The 13,966-nt window shown below is 41.4% G+C and overlaps 1 protein-coding gene across 1 annotated transcript in view; it reads left to right on the top strand.

The window, feature by feature from the left end:
- The first annotated feature begins 302 nt into the window (after positions 1 to 302).
- The window catches only part of LOC131440392 (uncharacterized), a 36,498-nt gene continuing 22,834 nt past the window's right edge, over positions 303 to 13,966 (top strand). Inside the window, exons 1-5 of the mRNA XM_058611653.1 lie at positions 303 to 1,146; positions 8,807 to 9,120; positions 9,194 to 9,782; positions 9,851 to 11,137; positions 11,200 to 11,905. Of these exons, the coding sequence (XP_058467636.1) occupies positions 608 to 1,146; positions 8,807 to 9,120; positions 9,194 to 9,782; positions 9,851 to 11,137; positions 11,200 to 11,905 (3,435 nt within the window). The 5' untranslated portion in view covers positions 303 to 607. The remainder of the gene's footprint in view (positions 1,147 to 8,806; positions 9,121 to 9,193; positions 9,783 to 9,850; positions 11,138 to 11,199; positions 11,906 to 13,966) is intronic.

The raw sequence follows: 13,966 nt of genomic DNA, 5'->3' as shown, positions 1-13,966 counted from the left end.
AGACGGTTATGTAAAGTAACAGACCGCCAGAATTGAGCCTAAATAGGTTTACTGTTCAATATATTTGGGAAAAGGAAGAAAGAAAAGCGTACTTCTTACTCATCTCTATGTGGAAATGTTAAAAGTTTTACCACTTCAAGTATTAACTATCATCACAACATTCTTTTTAGTGTATCATAAGTTTCGGGTAAAAATTGTTACATGTGTTTTTATTTCAAGCCCGAACTTTAAAATCATACTTTGACGGTACACGTCAAGTGACAGCCGGCGCTGCCAACTAATGCGTTCACGGGCGAGAAAATAAAAAGACTAGATCGTAGACGGCTAAGTTTTTTTTATGTGTGCCAGGTTCTTGTGCGATTTGAAGAACAGAAAAAAACCTTTTTTTCTGCAATCTACGCCTAGTTAGTTTGATGTGTGTATTTCCCGAAACGGGTAATTGTTGGGTAAAGTGAAAGTGGGTTCTAGAATCCGGGAGAATCGTTATAAACTTCGCTAATTCGATTGTGTCGACGGGGAAAGCAGCGGAAAAATTCGCGACTCGCGACAGCAAAGTGTGGTCTGCGCGAAGTGTAGAAGGACAGTGAAGTGCGGTGTGGTAAAAAAGATGTCTTCTGTCCTACTGCAAGAAGCCTCACCAGCGGCGACGACCACGACGCTGGAACTGTCCAACGGCAGTCCTGGTAGCCCACAACAAGCGCCCGTTTGTAACGAAGACATTTCCTACTGGCAGTGCTCACTGGAGGCACTCGCACAGAAAGTGATTGTTGGCGATACAGTTATTGCGAATAAGAAGAAGAAGCAAACGCCTTCCTCATCCCAGGAGGCAGAGCAGAAGGATGAGAAACAGCAGTCAAGTGTTGGCAGCCCATGTTCGGCTGTCCCACTTGGGGTTACTGATTGTTGTCCACCTGAGGAGGAAATCAAGGATAGCGATATGAAAGATTCTAATGATGGCAATGACGATTCGGTAGCAGCAGACGATCAACAACACGACTGCAATCTCTTCCGATTAAGCTGCTGTTGTAGGCCTTGTCTAAACTATCGGGAAACTATTATCCAACTGTTTGTAGAGGATTTCGAGTATAATACGCTCTGGGAGCGGTTGCAGTTACTAATAAAGAAATTTTACGATTTCATACCGGAGTGAGTATTTTTGACGTTATAATTAGTGGGTTTTGCTACATAAACCGACATTTTCTATTCTGTGTTGCCAGTAAAATGTAAACAAACGGTTGTCAATTTTGGATCTTCATGTCCGAGCTAGTTTGGAATGGTAAAGTGCAGAAAAACATGCAGATAGTAAATGATCTTAAAAGCCAATTTATACGTTTTTACACTGGTATAGAAAGTCTTCATAAGCTCATGCTATGATACATAACTCAAGATACACTTGAAAAATGATTCCGGATCAACGTTATAAATTCGAGTCCTAGTCATAACAGTAGAAAAATCTTCTAACGTTCGTTAACGGTTATGATTAATTGCTGGTGTGTAATAGGTCTTTCGGGGATACCTTTCAAAATTAAATTTGAATAAGTAGTATATGAATCTTCACAAATAGATATGAGTATAACTATTATATGCTCAACACTTGTATGAAGAAGTTTTTAGCCGAGATTTGATTCCGGCCTTCGGCTCATCAGTGCTTAAAGCAGTTCAAATTGAACTGCCATCTCCGCCTAACAGTTCAATTTAAACCGCTAAGCAGACGCAAAGTGTACACTATTTATGTAACGACTTTTTGGATATTGCACCGAGATGCTATATTCTTTCTGATAGCTAGAACGAAAACGAGTGACGACTGACTACTGGTCGCCGCAGAGTGTGAACATTTAGGGTTTTTTTGGATTTGTACAGAAAAGCACGTATTCCAGCTTTCTTTACGTTTCGCCTTCGGCTCATTAGTGCTTAAAGCAGTTCAGATTTGATTGTTGTTATGGTTATCTACTAGCGTCATCTCTGGGTTGATGATCTTACAATCCAGTCGTGTGTTTGAATCCCAAACTGAAAGGAAGAAGTATGGTATTTGTATGTTTCCCCGGCGAAAGACAATAATTAAGTTAAAACAGGGTTTGAATAAACAAAAATAATAGAATGTATCGTGCGAATCATATATTTAATGATTTTAGATGTCTTATTAGTACAAAATTAATGTAGAATATTGTAGTCGGGCAAGTCGTTAAACAATTCTTGTCAGATATTTTCTATTATTTGCAAAGATTCCTTAATTAAACTTATCTTAATGGTGCACATCTCGTTTCCGAAATAGGGGATTGAACGAATTGTTGATTTTTAGGACATTCGATCTAAGTTCACCACTCTCCACTGAAATAGTTGAAATAGTTGCGTAGGTTGAATACTAAAGAGCATGAACTATCATTGTATTTACTTATTGAGCTATAGCTATAGACAACAAGGCCCTACAATGATATATAGATGATAATTTCTAACTCTATACCAGAAAAATTCAAGTACTCTATAGCGTAGTAGAAGTCAGCATTGTTAACACCATATGGTACGTCGTAAAGCAAGTCGACTAAATGCACTGTTACGGGGTCGAACGTTGATATTAATTTTGCGAAGCTGGGCAGTCAATCAATCGACTTAGCATTATTCAGTTAAACAGTAAAGAGATTTTAAATAGTATACGTCTGTAAAATGTTCAGCCATCCTCATCAAAAATTCTGAGTTGCGAGAGGCTTCATGTCTTGTCCAACGATTTTTAAGGGTATACCAGCAGTTTTCAATCAATCGGAAAGCAGCTGTTATCAAGAACAGCATAATGGAAGCTCATTTTGAAAAATGAGGATAATTAGGATGCTTCTGTTTGATTTATTAAGATGTAGAATAAGTATTCAATACTATGTTCGTTCATCCCTGGAGTACTGTTCTGTCGTTTGGAATCCTCACTGCATAAACGGAGCTCATAGAAACAAATCGATACAACGCGATTCGCTTCGCTCTACGACGCTTACCGTAGAACAATCCTCACCATTTACCAAGCTACGAAAGTCGCGGGTTACTAATCGGTCTCGATACACTGTAAGTTCGTCGAGATGTTGCACGTGCTCTATTGATAGCAGACGTTTTGACCGATAAGATTGACTGCCCTGCTTTGCTCCGCGAAATTAATATCAATGTCCGAACCCGTGCTCTTCGCCAGAATGCATTTCTTCGACTTCCTTTACGACGAACTAACTACGGTGCTAGCAATGCTGTTATTGGCTTGCAGTTATCATTCAATCGTGTATCATTAGGATTCGACTTCAATCTATCACGCAGTAGGATAGTTGAAATTTTTTTGTATATTACTAGAAATTATCATTAGGACCATATTGTGTCTGTTGATTATACCTAAATAAATAAAAAAATACACGGGGAGTCTAAATGCCGAAATACGAAAGGCGGAATAACGAAAGGCCGAAATACATAAGGCCGACGATGTTCTTATCTACCACATAAAGCCGAAATTTCGGAAAGCCGAAGCATAACAGGCCGAAATATAAATAATGGCGAGTAAGTGAGTTACAATAATTTTCTCACGAAAAAGTTACATTTTTAGCGGTAATCCACTTCGTTTTTCCGCCTTTCGTATTTCGGCCTTTTGTAGTACTCCCGCCGCGTTGTTCTTATATGCACTAGTAATAAAGAATACACTTAAGTCTTTTTTTTATGCGAGTTTACGTACCGCATAACTCTGAAACTTCGCATAAAAAACGCAGGAAGGAAACCGCATAACTCTGAAACTTCGCAAAAAAATGCATAACTCTGAAAATTCGCATAAAAATACCTTAGTGTATATCCTATCTATACCTCGAAATACCCGAAAAATACTTCAATCTTCAATTAACGGGCTTAATAAAATGTTCTTTATTGGACATGGGCTATTTGTTCAGAACTTAAATTAAAGAAATATTTAACAAACTAAACACAGGCGACTCTAGCCTATTTAAAAAACAACCGGGAATTTTCATCTCACAAACCGGGAAAACCGAGAAATTGAAATCGGCAATTCATTTGCCACCCTGCTGTACGGACTTTCGAAAGATCGTACCACTTGTCGATAGTCGCACTTTTAATCACACCTTTCAAAACAACGTTGAACAAGAGATAAAAGAGTCAATCACCTTGCCGTAGCCTTCTCCAAGTTTCGAAGCGACTCGAGAGCTTCCCAGAAACTCGAACGTAGCACATCACTCTAACCATCTTTGCCTTTACCGATCGCGTCAATTTATCCGGAGAGCCGTATTCGTACATAATCTGCCATAGCTGCTCTAACAGTAGCAGATGAACCCATTTAAATCTAGGGTTACGTTCTAGTATACATTCAAATCTGAAAATTGAGTCGCATACTGTATGACACTTAGGTTTCGAGCATTACTTTTCACGCAGATTGAACATTCCTTCTAAATAGTGCCTATTGACCGTATGCCTAATGACCGTCGGCGAAATGACATGTAACCCAGTGGATGTACGGATATTGCGGGGTTCAATCTTACACTGAGGAAAAAACATTCAAGAATTTTATAATTATACTCTCTGGAAAAAGCACCTAAAGTTTCTTAAGCTATGAACTTATTAGCCAATTAAAAATCAGCTCCATTTAGGGCATGTTCAGGAGTGTTCTAGTTCTAGATGCATAATTTTTGTCAGTTTTGAAATTTAAATCTAGAATTTATAACAAAATAAACTGGCAGCCCCAGCAACGATTTATCAGTGTTTCAAATATAGAAAAAATAGAACGGCTTGCTGGGGATACGTTTGTTTCAGTTTCAGTTATACAGAGTCCGCCATGTAACTTTTTTTTAAACATGCAATAAAACACAAACGTTTCATCCGATTTCAAAATTTAGTTTTTCATATTAAAGTACAATCCTTTCGGTTAATTGTGGAATATAATTTCATTCAAATGGCTGCCTCGGCTGTCCTTGCAGTACGCCATACGGTCGGTCCAGTTTTTTAGTACATTTTCGATAGTATGTAGCTTTATTTCAGCTATGGCTGCACGAATGTTGTTCTTCAAGGCTTGAATTGTCTCTGGCTTGTCCACATATAACTTATCTTTGACAGTCCCCCAAAGATAATAGTCTAACGGCGTCAAATCACAGCTCCAAGGCGGCCAAACGACATCCGAATTTCGACTGATAATTCGATCTTCGTAGGCTGTGCGCAGAAGATCGATCGTAGCGTTGGTTGTGTGGCACGGAGCGCCGTCTTGTTGGAACCAAATGGTGCCAAAGTCTTCCTCTTCAAGTAACGGGAAGAACCAATCGCTAATCATGGCGCGGTAGCGCTCGCCATTGACCGTGGCGGCGCCTCCTACCTCATTTTCGAAGAAAAATGGCCCAATGATGCCGCCAGACCAAAATCCACACCAAACCGCCACTCTCTGAAGATGCATCGGCTTCTCCATGATAACGTGCGGGTTTTCCGTCCCCCAGATGATACAATTTTGCTTATTAACATGCCTCATCCGAGAAGATAATTTTTTGGCAAAAATCGGCGTCTTCTTCAAGCTGATCGCAAGCCCAGTTGGCACTATTTTCACGCGTTCCTCAAGCGTATACACAACCATTTTCGTTCAGCTGAAGGATAAAACTAAGTTTCTGTCAAATCAGAAGTGACATTAAGGTTACCAATGTCGAAATAACCGCTAGTTAAAAAAATGTTAGATGCGGACCCTGTATTATAGACCACATATGAATCTTGCAGCTGCTGAATTTCCTCCACTGTTCTCTTGGCATTGTAATATTTTTTTAATGCATATATGAAGATCGACTAGCGTTAAGGATCTTGTCGTATATTTCGATGAACAACTTACATTCAAGCGTCACATCAGATACATTGTAACTAAAGCTTCCCGTAGCTTAGGATTGTTAATGAGAATGACTAAGCGTCTGTGGAGTGCTTAGTACATTGTCTAACATCGCTTTTCTGCTCGTTTGTTCGTTCAACTCTTGAATAATGCTCGGCAGTTTGGAACGGTGCTCATTGAATTGAGGCAATACAGCGCAGATTTGTTTCGTTTCGTGCTGTGGACCGATCTTCATCGCGGGTTATTATTCGCTCTCGACTTTGATAATAGCAGATATATTGAATGGTAGGATCGACTGTCCCGTTTTGATCAACAAAGTTAATATAAATGTGCGACCCAGAGCTCTCCGCGATAGTGCTTTTCTTCGACTTTCTATGCGGTTCTATTGCTGGTTTACAGAGATCGTTCAACCGTGTTTCAAATGGGTATGATTTTAATGTGTCACAAAGCAGAATACGTACACATTTTCTGAATATTATTAGGAATTATCATTAGGATCAAGTTGTGTCTGTTGATTGAAAACAAATAAATAAAAACTTTAGTCCAGGACACAGGAAGGTGTTAACTCCCATTTGTATACTGACCCATTTTGTATACAAAGCAAATCGTGTCCCGAGATCACCGTTCCTTCGATCAGTTTCGCTTCAAAGCAATGTGCATCAAATGGATTCAAACATTACAGAAGGACTTCTAATCATATACAAAGAAAAATCCTTATTGTTTTAAACAATAAAGGTGCTCGACCATGTGGATGATATGGCTGTGCAGTTTATAAACCTATTGTTGGAGTGGTTCAATTCTAATTTGCCTTTCGTGAAGCGTCCCATTTCTCCTCCGTGGGCGAATTCTCGTCTCCGTGCATTGAAACGAGAGCGCAATCATTGGCAGCGAAAACACCGTCGATGGCGTTCTTCTGTAACTAAGCAAAACTTCAAGAAATCCAGTGATGAATATAGGTTATTGAATGCTGGTTTATATAAAGCCTATGTAATGCGCATCCAAACGTTCGTCTTGATGGGGTAGAATCAACATGTACATCAGATTCTTGTGAATTGTTCGCGAGATTTTTCGCTTCTGTCTTTGCTGATAGCACCGCATCTGCCAGCCAGGCAGAGACCGCTGCGCTGGATGTTCCTGACAGTTTAGTGGATATAAGTACATTTACAATTACTCCTGATATGATCGTTACCGCCGCAAAAAAGCTAAAAAAGTCATACTCTGTGGGACCTGACGGTATTCCAGCAGCAGTTTATAGCCGTTGCGCCCACGTCCTGACCGATCCTTTATGTGCAATTTTTAATAAGTCGTTTGAGCATGGTATATTCCCGACAATTTGGAAACAGTCTTTTATGTTTCCAGTTTTTAAAAGTGGTGATCGCCTGAATGTTCGAAGCTATCGTGGTATAACTAGTTTGCCAGCAGCGTCGAAACTATTTGAGCTAGTAGTTAGCGCTTCCATATTATCTCAAACGAAGACATACATATCCACCGACCAGCATGGTTTTATGCCTGGACGATCAGTGAATACGAACCTACTGGATTTTACATCGACATGTATTACGCGGATCGAAGAAAAGTCACAAGTTGATGCCATCTACACCGATCTAAAAGCTGCAATAGATCGAATAGATCATGGAATACTAATAGGAAAATTGTCTCGATTAGGCGCTTCGAGAACGTTTGTAAAATGGTTGAGCTCTTATCTATGCGACAGAGTACTACGTGTGCAGCTTGGCTCTTGTACTTCTTCTCCGTTCACGAATAAATCGGGTGTTCCTCAGGGCAGTAACCTTGGTCCACTACTGTTTGTGCTGTTCTTCAACGATGCTGCTTTACTACTTGGCGTCGGATGCAGATTGGTTTACGCTGATGACTTAAAGCTGTACCTGGCAGTCCGTGCTGTTGAAGATTGTGTCCATCTTCAGGAGCTCCTAGATATTTTCGTAGACTGGTGTCGACGAAACTTTTTAATAATCAGTACCGTGAAATGTCAAGTTATAACTTTTCATCGCAAAATAAATCCAATAGTATTTGACTATCAAATTGATGGACAAACGCTTGATAGAGTCGAATTTGTCAATGATCTCGGAGTTTTGTTTGATGCTAAACTCACCTTTAATCTACACCGATCAACTTTAATTTCCAAAGCAACGCGGCAACTCGGATTTATTGCAAAAATTAGTCGGGACTTCAAGGATCCGCATTGTTTGAAAGCGTTGTATTGCTCATTGGTGCCTCCACTAGTTGAAAATGCGTGTTTAATTTGGAGTCCTTACCAACTGGTTTGGAATTTACGGATAGAACGTGTACAAAAGAGATTTATTCGATTTGCTTTGCGGGACCTTCCCTGGCGGAACCCACTGGATCTCCCACCGTATCCTGACCGTTGTCGCCTGATTGGACTGGAAACACTAGAGCGACGTAGAAAAATACAGCAAGCGTTACTTGTGGCTAAAGTGATCAATGGCGATATTGATTCACCAAAATTGTTATCTCTCCTTGACTTCCGTGCTTCTCAGCGATCTCTACGCTCGACGAGTCTACTTCAACCAAGATTTCATCGTACTACTTTCGGACTACATGAACCAATGACAGAATGTATACGTGCATTTTCCAAAGTTGAGCATCTGTTCGAATTTGGGGAACCATCGCATAAGTTTGCACAAAAGTTATCAAGTGTTTCTTTTTTATAAATTGACCGTTTGTACCTTTTTCTATTATTTGTCAGATGAATTATTTTAACAAATAAACAAATAAACAACAAAACGATTAGATGCCCAACAAATCAAAACAATAGTTTTCAAATCGAGATATCGTAGAATTAAACAAAATATGCTTGCTCCAAACTACAATATGGTTGTTGAATCAAACCAAAATTGTTATTATCACTATATCAATAACAAAAAATAAGTTAGAATTAGCCGGATTTGTTTTAGAATTAGTCGATATTCCTAATAACATTGCGCTTGCTATCTACTCCCTTTCCAGGCAAGATGATTCGCAGCTGTTTAGTCGCTATATGCAACTGATGGACAAATCGTCGATCAAATGGCTGACGGATGGTCGTATCAATACCAAGAAGAACATACAAATCTCGCTCGGCTCGAATTTACCGCTATCAAATGAGATGACATTCATCCTGGTGTTCAGCATGTTGTACACGCGCGATCCTCACCAGCTGTTCGAGTTGTTGTGTCTGCAATTGCGGTCGATTGTGCGAGCATACAGTCAAGGTCTTCAGGATCTGATCACGGAATCCAGCGAAGGCGAATTGCAATATAGTCCCACGGAGTTGCTCAATTGTAATTAGAAGAAATGGATGTTTTAATTTTGTTTACCGATTTAAACTGTTTTATCTCTTACATATTCGTGCAGATATTCTCGATGGATACGACAAGCTGTGTCATTCGGCTAAGGCGCTATCGCCGCTGTTGTTCGAATTGCAACGCGGTCATCTGCAGCAGTTCTCGCTGACATGGTGTTTGATCAACAAGCGCATGTATCAACGATTTGTCTATCTAGAGGTGCAGAAGATCATTCCGGAATGCATTCTTAAGCTGAAAGAACTCCTGTTTGACGACGAATACAAGACAATGGTTTATCGCTTTATCCAATTTGACGACGAGATGAACTCTACTTCGCAGATATGGCGTGATGTGTGGTCACTGTTGCATGATTATCACAAGGCAAAGGAAGATTCCGCTCGAAGAAAGAGGATTAGCTCGGCCCATTCGTTACTGCTCGCCGTGAAACAATCGGAATTCAACTTTATTCCGGAGATACAACGGCAGAAAGAACGACCAATTGTTGAGTGGCTTTCGCTGGAGGATCGCAATTTGGTGTGGCAATATGTGATCCATAATCTGAAGATTAAGTGGATTGCATGCACTAATCCAAGATTGAATGCTTCTATTGAGAATATCCAGTGTCGAAAGTGCAACTTTGCTCTGGCGACACACTATGTGTAAGTAAACGAACATAGAGATGGTACGTTGCAGTCGAGAATTAAAAAATTTTCTTTGTTCATTTTAGTGCTTGTGACTGTCGCACATGTTTGATTGCTGGCGGTACCTGTTTGGGCATATCGAAGGAACAGCTCTACTGTGCTAAGTGTTCGTTTTTCAAAAAACTGGATCGAGATTATCTGGACTACATTGGCGAGTTCTTTAACAAACCACTGAGTGAGAAACAGTTCCAAGAACGAAAGCAGCTCAATGGTATACTGTCTCCATCTCAATCGTCCTCATCATCCAGCTCGACAATGGAAATTGCGGTTCCGGAACAAACTGAAACTGACTTACAGGATGATCCATCTACTGGGGCACCCAGAAAGGATGGTTCTACCGTCACAACCGTGTCACCGGTCGTGGGTTTGGTTGACAATACTAGTCTATATCACATTTCATGGGCTATTTTCAAACATCTACCGGAACGGGTCGCGTACACTTGGACGACGCTTGAGCCTAAACGATTTTGCATCTTCCAGGGTGAACCATGTAAAATCAATGCATGCCGAGTAGCGATCAACATTATTGCTATGCTGTACCCGTTAAATTTGTCAAAGTTTCTGATAAAATCCTATCATCCATTGAAGGAAGAGGAACGCAAAAAGATGGCTGAGAACTGGAATATCGACGTGAAAAATTTCATGCAAAGATTCTGCGATGACATCAACAAACGCTGGCGAACGGAGGTGGCTGATCGGATTCATCCTTTGCATTTTCTAGATCTGCTGTGGGAATCAGACGATTCCGAGTCGGCACTTCTAAGTGATATGGCTTCGGCATTCGCCGAATGGTTTTTAATAGATTTCCAATTTCCCCAGCGTAATGTCATCTATCAGTATTTCACCAAGTTTTTCTTGGCGAAGGGCACTGACATAGAGTTTGACATGAAATGTTTTGAAAATGTTAGCGGGTCGCGGTTGTTCAACTGGAGCACACCGGCATCCCCATTGCGGCAGATGATTGCTGACGACATGCAGAGCAAATTGCTGGGAGTGAACTGGAGCACAATTCTGCCCGAGGAAGCATTGGCAAATATCAATGGTGACGAGCTGACTTCGGTTGCTAAAATTGATGGTGTAGCAGCAACAGCTGGCGTCCTAGTGGCATCGGCTACCACGGGTGTTTCTAATTCCAGCTCGACAGCAATGGCTGCTGCTGTGATTGAACCGATTGTGAAGCTTTGTAGTGATGATGGTACTATCTGTAAGGACTGCAAAGAGTGCTTTACCGACACGGTTACTAAATCAGAAATTTTTGAAAAAGAAATAAAAAAACCGTTGGTTGAAGCGCTGAAACTTGCAGCGAGTAATAAGTAAGTATCAATGCCTATTCGTGCACAGCTGATTTCATCACATATTTTTGTATTTTTTTCAGAATACTCGAAACGGAACTAAAAACGCTCCAAAAGGAGCACAGTATGTTAAAGGATATGGTGCGAGATTTGGAGCAAATTCACGAGCAGAAACATAGCACGGTTACCCAACAATGCGGTAATAGCAATAGTATTAGTGGTACTAACAATGTTAAATCCAACAACATGCTCAAAGGCAGTACCAATGCCGGTGCTAGTGATGATGCCACTGTTAGTACTGTTACGAAAAGTATCGTATCTAACAGTGGTGGAAACGTAGCGTCGCCGTCTGGCAGCGGATCGTCAGTTTCAAAAGTCAATATCGCTAGTCCTGCAAAAACCATGTCTAATCAAGCAACAAATACTCCCTCTAAACTGACAAATCTTCAGCAACATGCCATAGGAAAATCTGCTCCCTTGGCTACCGCTCCGAAAGGATCGAGTCTGACGAAATCAACGACTATAATCACATCCACTGCAGTAGGAAAGGTAGTTACCAAAGCCACCAGCACTAATTCTTCCTCAGGGACGACGGTCACTGTTCCGGCAACGACTGCACCATCCACTAGCACCAACAGTGGGTCCGCTGCGACACACAGTTCGCATGTTATTCAGTCCAAGGAGGACCACAAGAAAACTTGTCATCGGGGTGGCGCGAATGGTGGCGAAAAAGGCGACGGTTCCTGCGTGTGCTACTACTGTACACTATTCGGACAGAGTGTTTGTTTGGTAAGTAATTGTATGTAGGTACTTATATATTTTCGAAATATACTTGAAAACATCAGAGCAATACGGTGGATGACCCATCAATTCGATATGTTGAACAACAAAAACGTGATTTGACGCTTTGACGCTCGCTTTGTCGCGATAGAGAATGATTTTTCCTTTGCGGTTTGTTTTCCTCACTCACTTCACTTATCAGCCTAGTTCTGCTCTTCGCTGTATCTAGCTTCACGTAGCACGGTTCGTTACCGCTCTTCGCCTCTCCACTTGATCGATCCAACTTGCATGCTGCGCTCCTGCTTTTTTGTGTCTACCGGATTAGATCAGGTAAGGTAAGGTAAGGATAAGATTCTGGAACCGTCAGGCATTCTAATGACAGGGCCAGCCCATCGCAGTCGTCAAACTCTTTTTTTATTGGTTTATTTAGCCACAGCTTTAACCAATTGGTCATTCGCCGGGGTATTGATTTGATAACTAAAATACATTACATTACCTTACCTACTTACCTAACAGCTATAGGCCTGTGGTGTCCTTTGCTGTATCAAGCATACGTCTCCACATAACTCGGTCCATGGCTGCTCGTCGCCAGCCACTCAAGGCACGGATGCTTCTAAGATCACCCTCCACTTAATCGATCCACCTTGCTCGCTGCGCTTCTCTTCTTCTTGTACCAGTCGGATTAGATTCAAGAACCATTTTCACTGGGCTGCCGTCCGACTTCCTTATGACATGCCCAGCCCATCGTAGACGTCCGATTTTAGCTGTCCGTACGATATGTGGTTCTCCTAGCAGCTGTTGCAAATCGTGATTCTGAGTCCAAAGTACGCACGATTCCCTGCCAAAATACGTCTATGAATTTCTCTGCTGGTGTCATTATCGGCGGTCACCAGTGAGCCCAAATACACGAACTCGTCAACTACCTCGATATCGTCACCACGAATATTGATAGCGTGGTGGGAGGCGTAGTGTTTCTTCTCTAGAGCCTCTTCCTCTCATGTATTTTGTTTTTGACGCATTTATGGCCAGTCGGATACGCCTAGCTTTAGCTTTCAGTCCGATGTAGGTTTCCGTCATCTTCTCAAGGTTACGTGTCACAATATCAATATCGTCAGCGAAGCCAAAAAGTTGTACGGACTTTCGGAAGATCGTGCCACTCGTGTCGATTCTCGCTCTTCGAATCACACCTTCCAGGGCAATATTGAACAAGATACAAGAAAGTCCATCACCTTGACGTAGCCCTCTCCAAGATTCGAAGGGACTCGAGAACGTCCCAGATACTCGGACGTAGCACATCACTCTATCCATCGTTGCTTTGGCCAATCGCGTCAGTTTATCCGGGAAACCGTATTGATGCGTGGGTACGTTGTATTCACGACACTTCTGGAGTGGAGTCTTATCGCGAATATTAAAATACATTACATCTTGATTATCTAACCTTGTTGTTGCTGCTACATGTGGTATGTTTTAGTCTATCTCTCCTTCGTTGAATTTGTGCGTGTTGTGGTATCCTGGGTGCTCACTTCAGCTAGGCCGGGGAAAAAAATCCCCTTACCGGTTGGTAAGGCAGATGGCCCGTGGCTATATTCGGTGGAACAAGTCAGTGTCCTTTAAATAGGCTATTAGCCTCTCTTCGAGTCGTCAAACTCTTGTTGTGCGTACGATAGGGTCTCCAAGAAGCTGTCGCATTCCGTGGCTCATACGCCATCTCCTCGTTCAATCGTCCAACTATACTCTACCATTAGGGTTCGCTGCACAAATTGTCGTTTTCGCTTGAAACTGAAACTGACCCATCATCAAACAAACACTTCCCACGAAACTGTGTTGAGTTTGCACATAGCAACGGGGGTTTGAGCAAACCCGATATAAAATCCAGGCTCGAAATTGACTCTATTTTCAGTTCAACAACGTTGAAACTAGATTCGAAACTAGCTTCAAACAAACGGTTTGACAGCAGTTCGAGTGGAAACTGGATTAGGTTTGGCATCAAGCGAAAACGATGGGATGGTCAATTTCGTGCGGTGGCGTACCTGTTATTGCTTGGTCATTTTCCACATCTTCATAACTAGT

This window comes from Malaya genurostris, chromosome 1 (genome assembly GCF_030247185.1).
Source record: "Malaya genurostris strain Urasoe2022 chromosome 1, Malgen_1.1, whole genome shotgun sequence".
Taxonomy (NCBI): Eukaryota; Metazoa; Arthropoda; class Insecta; order Diptera; family Culicidae; genus Malaya; species Malaya genurostris.
Note: the sequence above shows the minus strand (reverse complement) of the source record. Positions and strands in the feature narration are given on the sequence as shown.